The 22,859-nt window shown below is 32.7% G+C and overlaps 3 protein-coding genes, 1 long non-coding RNA gene and 1 pseudogene across 13 annotated transcripts in view; 4 read left to right on the top strand and 1 right to left on the bottom strand.

The window, feature by feature from the left end:
- The window catches only part of LOC126693635 (DNA repair protein recA homolog 2, mitochondrial-like), a 51,765-nt gene extending 50,795 nt beyond the window's left edge, over positions 1 to 970 (top strand). For 7 of the 8 annotated variants that reach the window (XM_050389690.1, XM_050389686.1, XM_050389691.1 and 4 more), the window contains one exon: positions 299 to 970. In XM_050389690.1, coding sequence (XP_050245647.1) covers positions 299 to 613 — 315 coding nt within the window. In that variant the 3' untranslated portion in view covers positions 614 to 970. The remainder of the gene's footprint in view (positions 1 to 298) is intronic. The other variant, XR_007645439.1, reaches the window with a different exon arrangement.
- The window catches only part of LOC126693644 (uncharacterized), a 76,646-nt gene that overhangs the window by 17,678 nt on the left and 36,109 nt on the right, over positions 1 to 22,859 (bottom strand). The gene's annotated exons all lie outside the window — the stretch shown is intronic.
- LOC126693641 (DNA repair protein recA homolog 2, mitochondrial-like) overlaps positions 1 to 22,859 on the top strand; it is a 51,335-nt gene that overhangs the window by 25,087 nt on the left and 3,389 nt on the right. The gene's annotated exons all lie outside the window — the stretch shown is intronic.
- LOC126693638 (glucan endo-1,3-beta-glucosidase, basic isoform-like) lies at positions 3,735 to 5,292 on the top strand. The gene is made up of 2 exons (XM_050389697.1): positions 3,735 to 3,894; positions 4,250 to 5,292. The coding sequence occupies exons 1-2, from the start codon at positions 3,798 to 3,800 to the stop codon at positions 5,188 to 5,190; spliced, it is 1,038 nt and encodes a 345-aa protein (XP_050245654.1). The 5' UTR covers positions 3,735 to 3,797; the 3' UTR covers positions 5,191 to 5,292.
- LOC126693640 (glucan endo-1,3-beta-glucosidase, basic isoform-like) lies at positions 18,205 to 19,217 on the top strand (annotated as a pseudogene).

Here is a 22,859-nt window from a genome sequence, read left to right as displayed (position 1 = left end):
TGTCAAAATACTGAGAAAGCTGTTGTTTTGTGAACAATAATTTTATCTTTGCTTAAAATTTGATGGTGGAAGGTCCTAAATTTGATGGGTGAATAAAGGAATTAAATTAGCCATGGACAAGAAAGGTGGTTGCAGCCTATTGCATCTAGGATTATGTAGGGATTTTCATATTTTTTCTGCTCTTTCTTTTTACTATTGTGAGCATTTTTCTTTTGATTTATTGTGTTTACTTGATCATATTTTACTTGTTTTTGTTTATATTTTTTATTAGTATTTTTAATAATAACTTACGTTCCAGGTAACTGGCCTTGGGGTTTGCGTCCAAGTGGTGAAAAACAATCTGGCGCCTTCAATGAAAAAGGCCGAATTGGGGATACAATTTGGGAGAGGCTTTTGCTGTGAAGCTGAGGTATTGGAGTTAGCTTGTGAACATGGAGTCATTGTCAAAGAAGGAAGCAACTACCTAATAGATGGGAAACTTTTCAGTGGTAAACATGAAGCTGAGCAGTTTCTAGTCGAAAATGATGGAATTCTTGATAAGATAGTCTTGATATTAAGGAGACTGTTGTTTGAAAAGAGAAAAGAGCATCACGTTAGATCCTTGAATGGATGAGTTTTACTCAGATATGGTAGTTAGATGTCAAAGGACCCAGCCACTTTTCTAACCAGTAAGATCCTAGAACTTGAGATTACAACAGTGTCTTCCTCTTCAGGTACAAGTCTTGCTCTTGATGTGAATTAAGCATTCAACAACACTAATTGAATTGATTTAATCTGCAGTTCCCTTCTGTTATTTCAGAAGAAAGACATAATAGCTCATGTGGTTGGGTCCTTTGGTTTATCTTCAGACTTTCATTCTTTGCTTGTTTATCTTGTAAAATCATTTTAAATACTCTGATAATGAATTATAAATCTCTGTTGTAATATTATAGTAGTTGCAAAGAACACCAAAAACATCAATTTTGAGTACTCTTTGATGTATTATCTGTAAAATATTGTTTCAATGCTTGTTGGACCTTAGAGAAGAAGACAGAGACTTTTGTTAGACCTTCATTAGAGGCTTGGCCAAACGAAACTCTATCACCATGTGTTTGGATAAAGAATTTTACTATTTTATATAAATTTATAAATGATAGGATTTACAATCCGCTCATTTATTTAATTTTAAAAATTCTGTTGATTTCTCAATAGGGAGAGAGTAAAGAAATTTGAAAAATATTTTTATATTATTTTCCTTTCAGGACACTAAAATTTTCAACAAAATAGGTAAAATTTGATTAGAGGATTAAGAAACAAAAAACCATTGTATACATTTTCTCTATACTCAAACCACAAAACAATAAAGAATTTCATTATTATCCATTCTTTTAATTTTTGTTCTGGGCATGAGTATAAAACCCTTAGTCCATTAAGGGTGAATACCACTTATTTACCCAGTGTTGATGGCAAATTTTGAGAATATTCTACATGCCCATTGCAAGCAAAGCTTAGTACTCTTTGGACCCGTTATACATTTTGTAACATATTTTATTTTTTCATGCATCGCCTAAGCTTATATATTTTATTTGGGGACATTGAAGGAGTGTGGTCTTGAGGTAAATAGTGAGCCTATTTGGGCTTATTCCAGAGCCTAAACTTGCATTTTGCGAAGTTAGCTTTGAATACTAGTAAAACCTAAAGGTCTATGATCAAGCCTATGTGCTGGTCACAAACAAAACTAAAAACACTAATCTAGATTTGCTATATTTGCCACATTATCCCGAATTTCCATAAAGCTCAAAATAAGGCCATTTTTCTAAAAAAACCCAATAATTAAAAAGCCTTGGTTCTTATGAGTAGATGGATAGTAAGTGCCTCCCTAATCTGATTTAAATTCCACAACCATAACAAATAAAATAATAATAATAATAATAATAATTATTATTATTATTATTATTATAAAAAAAAAAAAAAAAAAAGGTGGGGGAAGGGGGGAGTGGGCTTCCAACTCAACTCTAGAAAAACTCTCTGACTCTTTTAACTTAACTTATAAACTGTATTCACTATTTTGACTTGGAGTAAATACAACAACATGAAATAGTAGCGTTATTTTTATTGTCTTTAATGCTATACCACACACATGATCTCGTGTGATGGCACGAGTAGTGTCCACTCTCTCCTTCATCACCTTCCTTATTCTCCCTATTTGTATAACATTAACGGCAAAAAAAAAAAATATATATATATATATATATATAAAATTTTTAATATTTCGATAATATTCCTTTTGTTTTCATTATGACTACAAGGCCTTTTACGATCTCTCTTTATTATGCATCACTAGTTTTTATTTAATACTAGAGTGAATTGTGGGCTTTATTCTCCCTTATTTTGAACTCAGGTTATAGACCTACTTTATTGGCATTATCAAAAATCAACCCAAGCACCCAACAATTGGTTCTGGCAGATGGGAATATTCACCTATAAGTTTTACTGCTTAGAAAAGGTTTCTTAGTTAGTTGTTTGGTTGTAATCTCACACGATAAATAAGTAGAGTTAAATGGCCCAAATATTAAACAAAATAAAAATAAGGAGTAACATTAAATTGTACAATAGAAATATAGAACAGAAGTAGAAGATAAAGAAGTAGCCCTTATTTATTCATTTAGGAAATATGAACTATCTCGGGCCAATTCTTTCCAAATTCTCACTCACAGTTTCTACTCAATTCAAGACATTCTCCAATCTTAGGACAGAGTGGCATTTTCTTGGCCTTTTTCGGATGTTAACAATTCACACTTATCTTTCTCCACTGTGCTTGACCCATATCCAATCAATCCGGTCATTTTCAAGGCTTCACTCAAGGGATCATCTCAAGATTGTTCCAAATTTAAGGCTTCATAAAGCTTTCACCTTGAGTTAAGTATGATTTGCTATTCACAAATTGAAGACAAAATCAAGATATTGGAGTGATCAATTACATTGAAATGAAATTAAAAATCAGAATATCCATGTAATAAATTAGTAATCAACCCATTTTCAAATTATGTGAATCCCATTATAAATATGGGTTCTCTTGTAATGTGTTATCAATCAAGTGAATACAAGATATAGCCATATAGCCTTTAGAGGTATGGATGTAGCAGCCAAGCCTAACCACGTAATTCTTTCTCTCTCTTTATCTCTTGTTGCTTCTAGTTTCTACATCAATTTTCTATTTCACCTTTAATTTTAACAGGTTCAAAGAGGGAAAAATTATAACTGGGTTTTTTTTTTTTTTTTTTTTTTTTAATTTTTAAATTTTAATTTTAATTTTTATGGTAGACTTTTCACTTAGAATGGTTAAAATTTAACCCCGAAAAATGGAATAATAGACAATTAATGGGACATATCAGCAAAAAGTCTTATAACTCAATTATCATATTTTAGTATTTAAAACAGATAATTCTCCCCCATTATAACTATTGATTTATTATTATTATTATTATTTAAAAGGGAGGGTGATGGAACGGGTACTAGAACTGCTATTTTAGAAAACCATTGTCGTTGAAGTAAATGCTAAGAAGGTAGATGGACAAGGCGAACTCTTAGACTTTTCAAAGGTGCTGAGCAAAGCCTTAAGATAATAAGGAGGTAGATGTGCTTTAAGTGCTGCAACTTCCAAGGCGTGCTTGACCAGCTAAAATGTGGAGTGAATAGCCACTAAAAAAGTCTCAAGCACTTGCATTTCCCCCCTATAAAAGGGCAAAGTATTAGTAGTCCTGGAGACATACTTGTTATGCTTAGCTTGTTCTTCCTCTTCTCATCAGTTTTGCTCAATGGCTAAATCCCATTCTGCTAGTACTATAAGCCCTTCCATGATTTCTATAGCGCCACTACTATTTGCCATGCTGATGGCTAGCTTAGACACAACAGGTCTCTCTCTCAATTTGCACCATATGTGTGTCCTAAAATCTCCCTTTGCCCCATCTTAGCATTTGTGGGATCATGATCCTTTTCCTAGGCCCTTGGATTAGGATCGTTAAAAGTTTCTTACGTAACTCCACTACGGTGTTCCTAAATATCTTATGAATTCATTTTGAAATGAATGGATTAGATTTGGCTGTCATTTTAGGAACTTTGTAGTAGAGTTACTATAAAAACTCTATAGGATCTTACTTCCATACCTTCATAGTTTTTATTCCTAATTTGATTAATACAACATCCTCAAAAAGATTCGTTCAGAAAGAAAATGTGCACAATTACTGACTTCTTGTATGATGTATTGCAGGTGCCCAAATAGGTGTTTGTTATGGAATGCTTGGCAACCTACCACCACAAAGAGAGGTGGTAGCGCTTTACAACCAATATAACATCCGAAGAATGAGACTCTATGATCCAAACCAAGCTGCTCTACAAGCCCTCAGAGGCACCAATATTGAGCTCATCCTTGGTGTCCCCAATGACCAGCTTGGAAACATTGCTTCCAACCAAGCCAATGCAAACACATGGGTCCAAAATAATGTGAAAAACTATGGCAATGTCAAATTCAAATACATTGCAGTCGGAAATGAGGTAGACCCCTTAGGTCCAAATGCAAGGTTTGTTGTCCCGGCCTTGAGAAACATACAAAATGCAATTTCCACTGCTGGCCTTGGTAACCAAATCAAAGTTTCCACTGCCGTTCACACCGGAATCCTAAAAGTATCCTTCCCTCCATCAAATGGCTCCCTCAAGCCCGAATTCCGACCATTTCTTGATCCTATCATCAGCTTCTTAGTGAACAACAAGTCCCCATTACTCGTTAACTTGTACCCTTATCTTAGTTACAAGGATAACCTCAATAGCATCCGCCTTGACTATGCTCTTTTCACTGCTCCTTCAACTGTAGTGAATGATCCCCCACTCAGTTATCGCAACCTTTTCGATGCCATTCTTGATGCTGTTTACACGGCTTTAGAGAGGGCCGGTGGGGGGTCTTTGGTGATTGTTATATCGGAGACTGGTTGGCCTTCAGCTGGAGGGACAGCGACAACACTTGATAATGAAAGGACTTACATCAACAATTTGATTCAACATGTGAAGGGAGGGACTCCAAAGAAGCCTGGAAGGCCAATAGAAACTTATGTGTTTGCCATGTTTGATGAGAATCAGAAAAATCCAGAGTTTGAGAAACACTGGGGGCTTTTTCTACCAAACAAGCAGCCTAAGTTCCAAGTTAATTTCAACTAAAGAGTGCATATCATGAGCACTTCATGCATGGAATAAGAAAGCTGCTTGTTCTTCCTTTTTATTATGATCATAAATAAAGAAGGCAAATAATCTTGGACTAAATATTACTCTATATTATTTCCTGACTACGAAGTACAAAGGGAGATCATCTAGGAAGTGAATTTCCTATAATAGATGGGTTTCAATATTCACACACATATTTTGTCTTATATTTGTACATTATTGCACAACACAACATTGATGGTCACACTTTCCCCTACATGTAATTGTCCACAACGACAAAAAACATTGCTTGCATGAAATTTAACAAAAAATATCATAATTCATATCCTATGACCTAAAAGATGGAGATCCTGAGTGCTTAACGTTTTCGACTCGAACTTATTGGGGAAAATTGTAAAAGAGGGTTAGAACATTGCGCAACTAATAAACAAAATATTATGCTCTGGAGACTACCTTAGGCAAACTTATAACTTACCCAACTATGGAACTTTAGTAACTTACCTTAGGAAGGAGAGTACTATATGTCAAGAACTTACGAAGAAATTTCCATTCGGACGTAAGGAACTTCTCTTTATTTATTTAATTTTTGTGTAGGATTATATCATACTAAAAAGACATTTTCCATGATTTCAATTAAGAAACAAATTTCTCTAAAATGATTTTTTTTTTTTGACACAAGATACAATAACAAAAAAAAAAACCGAAGCCAAAATCGTTTTTCTATTCGTGGGAGAGAACATGACTCATGTTGATGAATTCTTAGTCACATTCACATCGCATGGTTTTGTTTCTTTTTTTTTTTTTTTCATAAAAATAAAATTTGTTTATGCACAACTTTTTTTTTTTTTTAATTTTTTTGTAAATACAATTTTTTTTTAATCTAGTTTTTAAAACTAATTAAAATAAGCTATACCAAAGCAACGTATGACTGTAGTTCTTTCATCATAAATATGTTCCATTTGTAGAAAATGCATTTCGCTAGTTTGCGGCAAGAATGGCTAGCCATAAATAATAATTCAAGATTACAAAGATTTCAACATGAGCCGTTCTAAAGTCACAAAAAAATTCTTTTGATAACCCTTTTATGTGAATTGATAGATAAATTTGGAAGTTGTGTAAAAATTTTTGTGAATTTTTATTTTGATCCTAGATTTATTGTTCAAACATGGTTGTATTGTATAAAGGAACATGAGGAGTTCAAAATTCTTCTAACAGAAATGAGAAATTATGATATCTGAGAACTTGCAAAGCTTTATCTGTAGTTAGACATCCAATTTTAGGTTGGCAAAAGGTAAAAGTTCGATAAATCTTTTTTTTTGGTAATTGTGTTTTATTTTTGTGTAAGTGAGATGTGTGGGTATGTGTTGAGTTTAAGGTTGTCCAACCCAGACCCAAACCTAACCAAACCGTTTGATCGAGAGGAATCCGAACCAAAGGCCATCAGGTTTAACCATTGGATCGGTGAATGGTGGGTGTGTACCAAGAAAACCTGACGATCTCAGGTTGAGTGACAGGTTTCTTGATTTGAAATCTGACTCTGACCAATATGATAACTCCTCCTTCCTCCCTTCACCCAGAGTTTTTGTTCTTCATCGTGTGCCAACATGGTTTGCAAATTTGATGAGATCTCTATCCAATCTTGTGAGGCTCCACTGGATATGATAGCTACATCACTACGTGTCAATGCCACCAAATCTAACTTCTTTTCAATCGATTTGGTCATTGTAACTCTCAAGTTGTGGCAGTTAATGATCCATATGCTTGAGGTTGGTAACAATTTGTGTGATTCCAAAACCATTGAGACCAGCTTGATGCCAAGTTGACCACTTCAACTGACCTATGGATAGCTTGACCTAAGCCCCACATTGGATATTTACTAGGTAGATCTTGAGCATCCAAGTGATTACGAGGAGCCCTAAATGTAATTTGACAAGTCCTTTTGGGGTATAGACACAAATATGTTACCCTTTCTTCATATCATTACAAATAGAATCAAAACAAACCTAGTACATCATGTGGCTCAAGGGTATTGCAGCACATAAGGGGACTTTAACGAGAATGTTAGAAATTTAAGTGGGAAATATAATGATTCTTTAAATTGCGTGGATTCAAATTGATTGGATTGAATTGAATTGGATTGTATGAGTGTCTTGTATTATGTTTGGTTGTGTATTGAGTCCCAAATGTAGTGTTTACTTAGTAGATCTTTTGTATAAGTGAAGACTTGCTCCTTGCCTAGGACCGCACATTGATGTCCCTAACGCTTCTAACCAATTAGAAATTTAAGTGGGGAATATTATGACTCTTTAAATTGTGTGGATTCAAATGGATTGGATTGAAGTGAATTGGATTGTATGAGTGTTTTGTGTTATGTTTGGTTTTGTATTGAGTCCCAAATCATATGTTTACTTAGTAGATCTTATGTATAAGTGAAGACTTGCTCTTTGCCTAGGATTGCACATTGAAATCCCTAACACTCCTAACCTATTTACTTTACTTAGTAGATCTTAGGTATAAGGGAAGACTTGCATGCGCCTTGCCTAGGATTGAAAATTGATGTCCTTAACACTCCTAACCAATACAAGTAAACAATGAACATTAAAGATTTTTGTAAATTGAGAACTTTCCTTCCAAACTCAAGTTTTGGTGAAACCTCAAGTTAAGTCTTAGGGGATGTTAGAATATATAAGTATATTAGAAAAATATAATTTACTTTCAATGTTACTGGAGACCAAATCAAGATGTTAATTCTAGTAAAAAAAATCGTGGGATTAGCTAATAAATCAGGAAATTGATTGTTGAAAATTGTGGTTTTGAAGCAATATACAATTTAAATTTGAATTATATCATTGAATTTTGTACATAATCTCCATTACAAATATGCAAATATAGATTTCATTGTAAAATATTATCAAGAAAAGTAAATAAGAAAATCTAGTGTTTTGAGCACTACTTGTCCAGTGAATGTAGCCCACATGGCCAAACCACATAAACTATATTATTATTATTTTTCTCTTTTTCCCTCCCATTATCACAAAATAAGAAAAGAAAAAAATTGCCAATAACTACAATTTTATTCAATATTTTTTTATTGGATACGAATTTTGATAAATCTACCATTGGATTTCACATTCTTCTTATATCTTCTATACTTATAAAATTTCCAAAAGAATAAAGATCAATAGTTATCTTATTAATCAAATGTTTAAATTTCAAGTTTTTATAGTCTAAAATTATACATAAAAAATAAGTTTATAAATCGAATAGTAAATAACATCCGATTGTTACAGAATTTGGCATGCATGTTAAGAACATAAATATTATGCAATCCAATGGTCAAATATTAAAAATATGTAGTCATATTAATTTTTATAACGAGAGTTGTAATTATTGGCTACAACCAAATTTGTAATCAAATTTTGTCCAGAATATCTTTGAATATACACGTTCATATTTAGGAAGCGGCTAGAATATGATAACTGAATTAGTCCCATAAGTTTTTGAGGTGGCTCCCTTCCCCTAGTCACCGCATGAATTTGCGGTTGTCACTTATTGACCTATTGAGCACACCAAGTCCAGCAGCCAGAAGTTCTAAGTCATGGTCTACTAATCTTGATAAAATCAGCTATATATCGCACGCCTCTAAGGAAATAGGTCATGTTTGGACACAAATAACTATTGAAATCTCGATTTTCCACATTACAGTACATCAAGGATTACTAGCTTCCAAATGCTCTTTAAATCACACCTTTGTTCATTTCTGGAAGCTAGGATTTGGCATTTTGCCTTAGAGATAAGATAAGGACCTCTTTTTCTGATATTTTGGGTCACTAGCATTCTGTTTGGTGATTGTCACTTGTCAGTATTAGCATCATTTGTTTTGAAATGTCAATTAGAAAATTTGGCAGGTCTAGAGTCTAGTCTCATGTGGGTTGGTCTCCACTCCTTAGCCACCTCCTTCAATTCTTTAGCACATATTCACTGTCTTTATTTTTTAATTATATAGTTTGTGCACATTTAAATGCCTCATGGAAATACTTTTCCATTGTATTTAACAAGATTTTCAATTTAGGGCCGAGAATTTGTAATTCAACCGCTTAGCTTTTTTTAGTGTTTTTAACGAAAATATCTAGAGTTCAAATCAATGGTGTAGGATTCTGTGTGCATTTGGTTAGCTTATTTACAATTAGTGTTTTTTATTTTTTTTATTTTGGAGAGAGTTTCAACTTATGACGTTCGCTCCTGATGATAACTCTTTATCATCAGACCAAGACACCAATCAGTTTTTGGTATAGGCGGAGATTGAATCCCAGATATTTTATTCAACCATTAGAGAGTTTATCAGTTGAACTAACTGGAATCTACATCTACAATTAGTTTATTTGCTTAAATGTGTGACAAAAATTATTAAATAAGAAATAAAGTAACTTGTTAGTTAAAGTTGCTTTTTATCTCACATTTTAAGAAAATAAATTGACAACAGATAAGCTAGTCAAATGCACTACTCCAACTTATTTGCTTAAAAGTGAAACAAAAATGTTTCATCAAATAACAATTTATATTATTGTTTAAAGTTAATTTTTGACTCACCTTTAAGAAAATAAGCTAACCTAGTGCAATGATGCATCAAATAATTTTCACTCCCTTTATGGTCATTTCACTTCTACTTTTCCATGATTTTATTCAAATTTTTAGAAGTGTATATTTGTTTCAATGCATTTTTTTACCAAAAACAAAAAGGAAGAAGATATTTTTATTGTTACAAAATGACTAAAATTTAGCCTATTGATTTTTTCTTCAATTGTCAAATGACAAATGAGCCCTTCTAGTTTAATTTTTGCCAATTTTAATCCCATTGTCAAAATGAGTCAACAGAACCCAGTCCTATGATCTATGCAAATCTGTTAGTAAATTAAGTTGTTTAAATATAATTTTTTTAAGTAATACTTATCCAATAATAAGATCTATTAAATGACGAATCTCATAAATGCTTTCAACTAGATTTTTAGTTTTATTTTTTAAAAATGTTTAAAAGATATAATCTACTAATTACAAATTTGGACAAAATGATCATATTGACTCATTTCCAATTTAGAATTCTTGGTCATTGGATATTGAATTTTAGTGGCAGTTTTATCAAATACAAGAATGTTGAAATTTGAATTTCCTTCATATATGAAGACTAAAAAGTACTCACAACAAATAGAATTGTATTCAACAAAATCCTGCTAATTTGCTAACCATCACAAAACCAAAATATTCTTTGTCAGATTTCTCCAATCCCACTTGCCAAATACCACCATAGGGAAGAGTTTGTGTAGCAACATTGGACAGCTCATCCCCAATTTTCCTCCCAAACTTTTCAATGATCCTTTGCAGCCACCAAATTAAGTTAATGAAATCAACGAAACAACAAACTTAGAGACTAAATTGACAAAAATTAAATCTTAGAGAGTAATTTAACAATTGAAGTAATAGTTAAGGAACTAAATTATATTTTAACCTTTATATAACTAATTGTACAATTGAAGTAAAAGTTAAGAAACTAAATTAAATTTACACCATTATATAACTACTTGTACAATTGAAAAAGTCAAGGAACTAAATTAAATTTTAACCATTATACAATTAAGGACTTTAAGAGCCGTGTACCCAAAAATCCCATCGAACTTGATATAAGTGTCGGAGAAAAGTCTACCCATCAAATTGACATTTAATGCTCTAACCTACCACCACTCCTTCTGCATTAAATCCACCATACAACCTTGGTACAAGCACCTTAAAAATCCTTCCTTTAAATCAACTGGTAAATAAATAAACTTATATACATCCTTAGCTCAAGGAAGAGAGGGACGTATGTTCATCACAACTATTCAACTCATGTTCTTACAAAAAGTATAATAATAGCAAGGTTGGCTCAGAGGAGACTGAGGCAATTGCCTAAGCCCCAAATGGAAGAAGGTCCCCTCTATCTATTAAGGCCTTTTCGCTTAGAAAAAAAAATTGTCCCAAAAAATTTAATCAATAAAAATTAAGTTTTTTTTGGAAAAAAAAATAATGCTAGGAACAAAAAAAAAAAATCCACAACAACTTTTATTTCCTCATTGAATGTTGCGCATTCTCTTAAATTTGAATTCTATCTACCGTAGTTAAGATTGTACAAATTTTTACTCTCCCAAGAGCAGAAGTTGAAGAGTCTAACAAATTTAAATTCAAAATTAAAATTAATACTAGTTTTATGGAGTATGGACAAGTTAATTAATGAAATCCAATACTATCTCTAATATTAAATAAATAAACTTTATATTTATCTTCATTCTTGAAGGAATATCTACCCTTCTTCTCTGCTTACCTCTTGCTGCTCTCCATCTTGATTATCTTTTCAGCTTTCCTTTTTTTTTTTTTTTTTAGTTGCTCATAAATCGGTTGTACATTCATTTCAAGTTGACTTTTATTTACACTCCTTCTCTTTTGGATCTTCTTCTTCATGTTTTATTTTACCATTGCAAAGTTTTCTCCCTTTTGTTGTTCTTGGTGGTGAATGGAAGGGTAACTTTATCTCTATATTTTTATTATTATTTATTGCTGAGTATGAGGTCCTCTAAAACTCATTGACTGAATGTTATCTACTCAATGCTTATCCCAATTTATCAATATATATATATATATATATATTTTTTTTTTATATTTAGATTTAGGTTTTCTCTTTTTTACACACGTTACGTGTATAGAAGCCTCTCTATATATAATTTTTTTTCTTCTATTTAATCAACTAGATTTCTAAGTTTCTCTCTTTTACACGTGTTACTTGTGTACTACTCTTTATAGCAAAATTAGATATGCTGCTAGGCCTGATGTGATTACTGTAAAATGTAAAAGATCTCTATTCATTTATCACATCAAAAACTAAATTATTAAATTTATATTTCAAAAGAAGCAGAAAAATAGTTTAATTATTAATAATAAAAAAATATCAAAATTTAAATTAATATTTAAATATAAAAAGCAGGAAGTTTGCTATCAATCTTGGTTGGTCTTTCATTCGGAAACCATTTACCACCAGACATTTCACATTAGGGACATATTTTAGCTTTCTCTTTGTGAAAGCAAATATTACAACCTAAAATCCCCATCAGTAATTAAATGACATGTACGCTATGAATCCAAGCCAAAAGACCTTGTGGGACAGAGATTGTTTAATTGACATGTACGCTATGAATCCAAGCCAAAAGACCTTGTGGGACAGATTGTTTAATTCAGGGGCGTAGCCAGGAATACATGCTTGGGGGGCCGGGTTGTAACAGAGATATACCAAATATAATTTTTAAGTCTATTGGATACAAAATTATCAACTTTTATATATTATTATATACTTGAACATGTTGGGAATTCAACCGAAATTTCAAACCTGTGAGAAACAAAAAAATAGAGAATAAAATCATGTGATCCGGGACGACCTATTGGTTTCTTACTAAAAAGGTAGCAAGGTAGACAATATAATGCATCCGTTGTAGGTGAGTATTCCAACCAATCCTTATGTGAAACAAACCATGAAGGTTGAAATCGACGACGATGAGTATTATCATTGTATGGACAGACTATATCTTCAGGTTGGTATGGACCATTTATGAGATAAGCTCGTCGAATTTCATCTTGTTTGTTGATAGGAAATTCACATATTTGTTTACGTGTTCCTAGATCACGATCTATCTCTTCAGATTGAAATTTTGGACATTTGGAGGTGTGTTCATCAGGCATCGAAGTATTAACATTTGTTTCTACAGTCACAGGTGTCCTAATTTCTGAATTGCTAACATCTTTTTTCTTAAAGAATGCATCAATTGTTTTTCGTTTGCTCATAATTCTTTTAGCTTTAAGAATATGACTCAATTAACCTGAAAAGAATTTTAAAAAATAAAATTTTAATTAGAAATTTTTGCTTAGTTATATGAATATTATTCATACTCAAGGAAAAAACAAAATTTTTACTATAATTTAAACAGTCAACCCATTTTTAATACAACTTTAATTAATAATAACCCCTCAAATAATTTAATTAATTTATCTTTTATAATGTATTGGTTAATTTAATTATATAACTTTAATTATTGTTGTTTAGCATAACAATAAACTATATTGCTTTAATTTATTTGTCATTAATTATAATGCTTTAATCCTAGTTGGTAATTACGCAATATAGTTTTAATTTATTTGTCATTAATTTTAGCATAACATATCCTTTGTTACAATTCCTAAAATATAGCAATAAATAATTAAACAATTCTTAAAAAATTGCAATAAATAATAGCTAATAATTTAATTATTAACTTTTGAATAAATATTAATTATTATTTAATAATGTTGGTTTACACTAAAAACCAACACATTGACCATTGACCAACAATGAGGGATAACCGGATAAGATAAAGAAAAAAAAAAAAAAATCAACCAATGAATGATTGAGATGTATTCAGCCAAAAAAATAAAAAGAATGAGTGAGAATGTGAGATGATATTAAAGTTAAAAGAATAAAAGGGCTCAGGCAGAACAAGATTCATAAACAGTCTAAACCATTCGGTGAGATAGAGAGAGAGAGAGAGAGAGAGAGTCAGAAAGAAAAACCTTGAGGGAAGGCCGGATTGCCGGAGCCGGAGCCGGAGCGGAGGAAGCAACTAGTCAACGGTAGATCTCCGACGGCGATGAGTGATGACCGATCTACCGTCTGGCGTCGACGATCTACAAAGATTTCGTTCCATTTTTCATTTTAGTGACAGTGAGATAAAGAGAGAGAGAAATACCTTGAGGGAGGGCCGGTGGGAGCACCGGAGCAGAGGCCGATCTCCGATCTGCGATGAGGGGCGAGCGACGACGACGACGACAAGCGAGCTGCGGCGTCGCGGCGACGTGACCGTGGGTTTGCTGGGGTTTGGTTTTTATTTGTGTATTTGGGATTTTTTTTTTTTTAGATAAAACCTCTGTCTCTCTGTGTTCGTTGTGTTTCTCTCTGTGTTTGGTTTGCTGTTGAGTGTTGAGTTTGGTTTGTTGTTGAGCTTGATTTGCTCTGTATAGGCAGTATCGGGCATTGTGGTATCTGCCACCGATTTGATTTCTCTGCCAGCGACGTGATGGTTGGATTTTCTGATTCTCTGTAATTTTTTATTTTTTATTTTTTTTTATTTTTTTTTTTTTTCGGTTGAGAGTGCGTGGGCTTGCCGTGAGCGAGCTACTGGGCTCACCGTGGGCTTAGCTTGCCGTGGGCTTCTCTGTGAATTTTATTTTTTTTTTCAGATTTTAGTTCAATTTTTTTTGGGCTTTTTTTTTTTTTTTTTTTTTTGCTTGAAAGTAGAACAGATAATTTTTTTTTTTTTTATTTAATCTGAGGATGTTACTAATTTTTGATTGAGGCCTGGGAGAATGGGTGAGAAATTGGGAGGGGGGGCCGGCTGCCTAAGGTTGGGGGGGCCTAATTATTTTTTCTTCATAGTCTAATGGGAATTTTTTTTTTTTTGCAGGGGCCTCGGCCCCCCCAAGCCACTATGTGGCTCCGCCCCTGGTTTAATTATCTTTCGTAGAAAGACTCGTTTTATCGTCTAGTTGACCGACAGAAACTTGAAGTACCAAATTGTAGGATATGGAATAATGCTTTTCTCTGATTCTTTTTGTGTTTAAACCTACCAAAATCAAAGATTAATCGTATATAGTTCTGTTACTTTCAAGTTTTCTCCTTTAATTTGATAGGGAGGACTGAACAAAAGTAGGATGGATATAAAAATAAAGAAGAAAAAAGAGATTGTTAGTTTATCATAAATATTTGGTAGGAAGAATGCAAAAGTGAAAGAATGTCAAATGAAGATGACATTTATTTGTTTGGTAAAGAAGAAAAATGAAAGGACAAATCATTTGACTATGTTACCATAATATGAAAATAATATGTATATATTTCTCACTTTTTTTTTAATATTAGTCGATGCAAGAAAAATGGGAGGTTTTTATTTTTATTTTTTAGGTAAGAAAAACAACAGTTAGAACTTGAGATAACACAGTGTAGAGAATATATATCTGGATACTCAAAATTCGAATATTTTATAAGAAAAATTGCAAAGATTTCCTTTTAAGTTTTCCGTTCTAACATTTACCTCTCTTCTAGTTTAGAATAAGAAATTCATCTCCTCTAAAAATGTCAACTATTTATACTAACTTTCACTCAATAACTGAAAAAGAGTTTAAAATTCTTATATTTTATACTTTACCCTCCACTTGCATATAGGAAAATTTGAGATTAAAAAAAAAAATTTTATTTCAATTATCTAGGGAGGTCAATGTAAATAGTTTGTAATTTAGGAGAAGTAAGTGTCTTATTCAAAATTAGAGTAAATGTACGTGAGTACAATAATAATAATAATAATAACCTCAAGGAAGGTCAATGAAAATTTTTCATAATGCATATTAATTAAATCTAATTACTATTTGGTTTTTGGCCCATATGACTAGTTGGCCTATAGTGGACCTAGTGGAAATTAGTATCCACTCTCTTTGCTTTCCCACTTATTTTCTACTCATTTGAACAATTATTTTGGCCCATATGACTATAGTTGTGCCAATTGATGAATGATCAATTATTCACTTCTATGGGAGAAGTACTCCCTTGATAACAATGAGTTTCTGTAGAAACAACATTCTTTTACATCTAACAGCACTACAAGTAATCCAGACTTTGCACGTGATACAAATAAAATTGGAAAATGATTGATTGTAGAAATGAAAGACAGAATCCATCCATTAAATGTTGCATTGATGTAAAACGTAGGAACAAGATCATCTCTATTTATTTGATATACTTTCATGTAAATAGAGAGAGTACATTTCACCGTTAAGATTTTATTTCTTGAACTTGACAATGTAGAATTTTCACACCATAATAGATAGACTTTTAGATTTATGATATTTAATCTGAATTATAAAATTAAGTGAATCAATTTTAAATATCATCAAATTGGTAAGCACTATGCATATCCTTCACATAAACATGTAAATTTCCGTAGGAAGGCAACCAATAAGACTGTTTGTTTCAAATAAAACCAAATACGGTGGGACATTGAAAAATTGAAGACAATTCAAAGGCATGGGGAGAAATTTCCACAAATTAATGAGCAGTTAGATGTGCCTTGAATGATGCAAGTTGGTTCGTCTACAACTTGGTTCACGTAGAGTGCTTGACCAACAAAAATGCAAAATGTGGATATAGTCACTCAAAAAGAAATATATAGTACAGTTTCAAAAAAAAAAATATATATATATATATATATATAGTACAAGCATCCATCTATATCTCTCACTCTATAAAAGGGCAGCTAAACAATAGTATAAGGCATAGTTGGTTATCTTAGCTTTTTGTTTCCTATTCCTTCCATATATAGTTTTCTAAATGGCTAAATCCGGTCATGTTGGTAAAAGCCCTTCCATGATTGCCACAATAATGCTGGTGCTTGGGCTGCTAATGGCTACCCTAGGCACAACAGCTCTCTCTCTCTCTCTCTCTCTCATTGATACATGTCTTGAAAGTTTTTTACAGCCCAAATCAAATGCTTTTGTCTTAATTAACCCAAGGTTGAGGAGCTGTGATATTGTGACACACCCTCAATGTACTGCCTGGCCTCTTACACCCACATGTACATGTGGGTTCCATGTTGTTGTGAGAGGATGTACGGAACAGTGCCCTTATTAAGACACCAAATAGTACTATCCTTGGAACTATAGGAGTAGAAAGTAGAAACCACCAATGTTAAAGGGCTCCTAAATCAATTAATGTTGCCCTCTAGGCAATAGATTTTCCTTTGAGCTAAGCTTGATTGAACCAACCTTAGTCTCCACAAATCTGTCTTGGTCGTCATGCCATTTTTGGAATTGAAGCACGTTCACGTTGCATGCTCACCAAAAGTAGCCTAGAATGTAATAATAGCATTTAATTAAGCGCCACTCTATAGTTGTATTTAGAATGGGCACCTAATAAAAGGAAGTCACCGAATTACTTCTCTTAAATGAGCTACAACTAGCCTTCTAAGCATTTAAATTAAGAACTACTCCATTAGTTGTATTTAGCTCTGTGTGTGTGTGGGTGGGGGGGGGGGGGGGGGGGGTGTTGGGGGTAGGACCTTTCTTCATTTGTTTTGTTTGGTTTTGGCTCTCTCTCTCTCAAAATAATGGGATGAGAAATAAGGGAGAGGGGAGTCCAATAAAATCATGTGTAGAACTAGGATATTTTACCAAGTGATATAGGACAACATATGGGGTTTAATGTTTATCATTTGTTAGTTTTTTAATTTTTATATAATTATTGCTATCTTAGAATAGAGGATTTTATTTTCTTGATTCTAGGTGTTTTTAAGGGTCTTCTAATCAAAATATAATCATATTACTTGAAAAATAAGTTTTCTTAAGCCTTTAAATAGGCGTATAATATGTAAACAAAAATTCGGGTTAGAATTTCATGAATAAGAATTTCAAAAATATTTTTCTTCTTACTTTCCGTTGAATTCTAGTTATTCATTGTGGATTCAACTGGGAAGTTAGAAGACAAAATAGTCAATTCATGGTTGTGGCAAGTGGCAACAATTAGCTGAACAATTGAAAATTTCCATGATTACTTAATCATATAATATATCTTGTAGAAAATGCTATGCTAGTCCTTATTTTTATTACTATAAATTTCACATTAATGTGATTGATGGATTTTAACAACTTAATGAAAGAATATTTGAATTATTATTTTTTATAATTGGTAACACGTCAGTTTGTAAGGCTTACGTGTAATATCTCTAACATTACTATTATTATTCAATGAATCTTTCACTTTTAATATATTATTATATTATGCGAGCCTACAAACCCAAAGAATCTTCCACTTTCAATATATTTATAACATTCCTGCCCTGAGTCCCTGACTGAGATAAATTGCATAAGCATATTTATGTATGTAGAACCATTGACTTATTGTCTAATCTAACGCAGGTGCCCAAGTTGGTGTTTGTTATGGAATGCTTGGTAACAACCTACCACCACCAACAGAAGTTGTAGCTCTCTATAGACAAAACAACATCCAAAGAATGAGACTCTATGATCCAAACCAAGATGCTCTCTGAGCCCTTGGAGGCTCCAATATTGAGCTCATGCTAGGCCTTCCAAATGACAAGCTTCAAGAGATTGCTTCAAGCCAAAACAATGCAAATGCTTGGGTCCAAAACAATGTGAAAAACTTTGGAAATGTCAAATTCAAATACATTGCAGTTGGAAAAGAAGTAAAGCCTTCGGATTCATTTGCACAATTCCTTGTCCCCGCCATGCAAAACATTCAAAACGCAATTTCTGGGGCTGGACTAAACCAAATCAAAGTTTCCGCTGCCATTGACACTGGAGTCCTTTCACAAGATTCTTTCCCCCCATCAAAAGGCTCATTCAGAGCCAATTATAGGCCAATTCTTGATCTTGTCATTCGCTTCTTAGTGAACAACGGGTCCCCATTACTTGTTAACTTGTACCCATATTTAGTTACACTAGTAACACCAAAGACATTCATCTTGACTATGCTCTTTTCACAGCTCCTTCACCTGTAGTGAGTGATCCCCCACTAAATTATCGCAACCTTTTCGACGCCCTTCTTGACACTGTTTACTCGGCTTTAGAGAAGGCCAACGTGGGATCATTGGTGATTGTTATATTAGAGAGTGGTTGGCCTTCAGATGGTGGAGTAGCAACATCACTTGATAACGAAAGAACTTACATTACCAATTTGGTTCAACATGTGAAGGGAGGGACACCAAGAAGCCCGGAAGGCCTATTGAAACTTATGTGTTTGCCACGTTTGATGAGAACAACAAGACTCCAAATTTTGAGAAACACTGGGGGCTCTTTTCTCCAAACAAACAGCCAAAGTTCCAAGTCAATTTCAGTTAAGAAGAGGGCTTTATTAAGTGCATTAAGGAATAAGAGCCACTTATTATGGTGCATAACAAGTATTATTATAAAAAGAGTTTTTGCTAACTCACAATAAATAAGAAGTAATAACCTCGTAGACAATAAATATGAGTGTAATATCTCTGATGTAATATTATTAAGAATCATTTATCTCTAATGTAATGTTTAGGTATGTTTTATTGATGTATTGAATATCTACAAAATATTATTTCAGAGCTTGTTGGATTGACTTGTGTTTTTTTTTTTTTTTTTTTCCTGGTTGGGGGCTGGAGTTAATAGGTATTTTTCATAACATAAGATGAACTATTTGTGTATGTTAGTTATTATCATAGCATATGCAAATTGAAAATTTCAAAATCAAAATGTTAGTGATATGCAAATTCCAACAATTAACTCAATTAGTACAATCTTTTATTATTGTATAAGGGATTTGGAATTCTACCTATGCTAAAAAGAAACTTGTTGGCTCTTGACTTGATGAGAATGAACAATCACCAAGAACTATCACACAAGAACTTATATTAGAGCTACTATTACCTATAATGACCTCGTAGAAAGGCAACCGGTTATGATGAGATAAGTCATTTCAATATGTAAACATTCTCAAATCGCAAGGTAGAGAAGCTTAACATTTTCTTGAGGAAAGACAATGTCCAAAATAACAACCAGTTAGACGAGCTTTAAGTGATGCACTAGGTTGCCGTAGATAATTTAGTGTTACTTAATTTCCATGGAGTGCTTGATGGGTTAAATTGCGGTGGCATATAACTATTAAACAATCCATTTCCATGGAGTGCTTGACTAGCTATAGTCACTCAAAAATCTCAATCTCAAGCACAAGCATCTCTCTCTATAAAAATAGTATTGGAAGCATAATTGCTTTCAATCCAAGCTCTTAGTCTACATTTCTCTTCTATGTTTTTGTCAATGGATAAGTCTTATTCAACTGGGAACAGCCCTTCAACGATGTCCTTAATGCTAATGTTTGTAATGTGGAATTGCGAATGGCTAGCCTAGACATAATAGGTCCCTCTTTCTCTCTCCCTCTCTCTCACTCCTTTTGCACGTTATACAAAGTAAATAATTCTTCTGAAAGCACACCATTTGCCACAACTTGATGTGTGGTCGACTATGAGTGGTAATAAATCCATCTCCTTTTCTCTACTACTACAGTCAACCACTCAAGAGTTGTGGCAAAAATTGTCCCTAGACCTTCTTACAAAATAAAACCTCTATAAGATCACTTTATAAATTCTCATAAACCATACATATATATTCCATGTATTGCTTGAACAATTTCGATAAGTGGAGATCACAAAAAATTTCACAATAGCTTAAGTGACAAATAATGATTAATATACAATAAAGTAATGCCAATTATGTTTCTATTTGAAATTATACTATTCATAACCTATCACCTCAAAAGTTGTAAAAAAAAATTGTGAAATTATTTGTGTATGCAGCATTATTGGAACATTTAACATGTATGACATGAGAGATAATCTTAGAAAACCAATAAAGTGGTAACATGGACTCTATTCTTGTGTATTGTATGCTAGATGTTACCTTAGTAAAAAAAAAAAAAATTAATATCCACTTCTAGTCATGTTTTTAGTTTGTTTATAAAGCATAATAAAACCATGATTTTGAATATTTTATAAACTTATAGAGAAAATAATTTCTAATCATCTTAATGTTTGTTTAGCATGATAATGACAGATGCATGGGTAATATATATTAAATGTCTCTCCAATTATAAATTTGGTATAATTGAGTCTGCATTATAAATTTGGTAAAAATGATCTCATAAAAAGTTATAGGGTAGTATGATACTTTTACACTATGTTTGAAACGGAGAAAGATGGGGGGAGAGAGGAAAGTGTTGAATATACAAAAATTTATTGTATTCTAGTCATCTTCCATTTTCCTCTCTTCTAGTCTCCCCTCATCTCCCACAATCCAAACATAGGGTTAAAGTCTAACTATACATGTAGATTTAACCATAAGTGTATATATGACTGTTAACTTGTAAAAGGCTATGGGCAGTAGGCCCACCTTATTTTACTTGTATAGCACACATACTTGTACTGCACATTTTACCTCATATATAAAGGAACTCATGTATATTTTATTACTTGTGAAATACAATATAATTCATTCAGTATTTCTAACATGGTATTAGAGTTATTGCTCTGACATTTTCTTAGCAGTCTTATCTCTCTTTGGTGTTACTCCAAACTCACAGTTGCTTTCGCTATCACAGCTACCGCGCAGTCATTTGCCATTGAATCTCTGACGTCTCTCAGTCATTGTCTCTGGTGCTCCTTATCTAGTTTTTCACGTAGATTTCATTTTTGTAGTCCATTTTTTCATATTTTGCTTCTAAATGAAGAACAAGGAAATGTCTTCTTCTTGTTACAATAATTGTCGCCAATAATCCAACAAACTATTTTGCAATTTTTGCAAACGTCTTGGCTATAGTATCGAGGCTTGCTATCGTCCCCGACAATCCAACAAATGATTTGATTTTGAATTAATAATATGATATGCTATGATAAATAAACTTAAATTTCAACACTGTATGAATCAGGTAGTTATTGACTGTAGATTTATTATGTACTTTGTGAGCATATGATGGAAATATTGTCAAGACACAAAATTTGACATGTTCTATTTTAATCAGCTGCCAAGATAGGTGTTTGCTATGGAATGCTTGGCCACAACTTACTGTCCCCAGGAGAAGTTATAAATATGTACAAACAATATAACATCGGAACGTTGCGACTCTATGGCCAAAACTATGGTGCTTTCCAAGCCCTTAAAGGCACCAATATTGAGCTCATGCTCAATGTCCCTAATGAAGCATTTCAATGCACTTCTTCAAGCTATTTTTAATTTTTAATTGCCACTGGTAAGATATTTTTTTAATTTTTAATTTTCAGTGTTCAATCTAGTGAATGATTGCATTGGATTTACATTTCTTAGTACCAGTGGATTTTCTTCAATTTATACTCATCTAATGATTCCATGCTTCAAAACATTGCAGCTTATCAATTCAGCCGTAACATGCAACACAGAAAATCTCAGCCTTCTCTTGTATTGTATAAATTTTAATAATATTGTGGTGTGCATATAGTGTTTGTAATGATTAATGGAGTGATGTGTGTTTATATTTATGATTTCAATTGTAATTCATGTATTATCTAATTTGCACAATGTTTTAGTAACTTGAGTCATGTGTGTGCATGTTATTGATTGTTTGTCTCCACTTCTTGGTTATTGGGGTTATTCAAATGAAATTCTTTGTTTTGCTTTATCATTTAATTAAAAAAGAAATTTTGAAGTTTGAAATTTTTTTTTCATGTGATGTAAAATACCTAATAGCATTAGAATATTTGATAAGCCAACAATGTGAAAATTTGAATTTTATGGAAGTGGAATACTACCTTGAAGTTTGTTTTAGCCATCAATTGTTGGTTCCGAATGTCAATTTGTTTTGAAAATTTGGTATTTTAAACACCCAAAGTTGTGATATCTATTGAGTGGCCTTAATGCCCAAAGAGGACTGAAGACTGAAAATTGTTCTAAATCAAGATGACAATGCCAAGGAGATATTGGTGAGTATTGTGTATAAGTTTCCTGTAAATATGGCCTCTATTGTTTGTTGAGATTCACACAATTTCGAATATAATTGA

The sequence above is a fragment of the Quercus robur genome, chromosome 7 (assembly GCF_932294415.1).
Source record: "Quercus robur chromosome 7, dhQueRobu3.1, whole genome shotgun sequence".
Classification (NCBI taxonomy): domain Eukaryota; kingdom Viridiplantae; phylum Streptophyta; class Magnoliopsida; order Fagales; family Fagaceae; genus Quercus; species Quercus robur.
This window is presented reverse-complemented; position numbering and strand designations above follow the sequence as displayed.

Excerpts from the sequence above, each read along its gene's own strand:
- LOC126693638 (XM_050389697.1), top strand. The coding sequence starts at position 3,798 with ATGGCTAAATCCCATTCTGCTAGTACTATAAGCCCTTCCATGATTTCT. Across the intron at positions 3,895-4,249 it reads GGCTAGCTTAGACACAACAG|GTGCCCAAATAGGTGTTTGT; the intron begins GTCTCTCTCTCA and ends GATGTATTGCAG.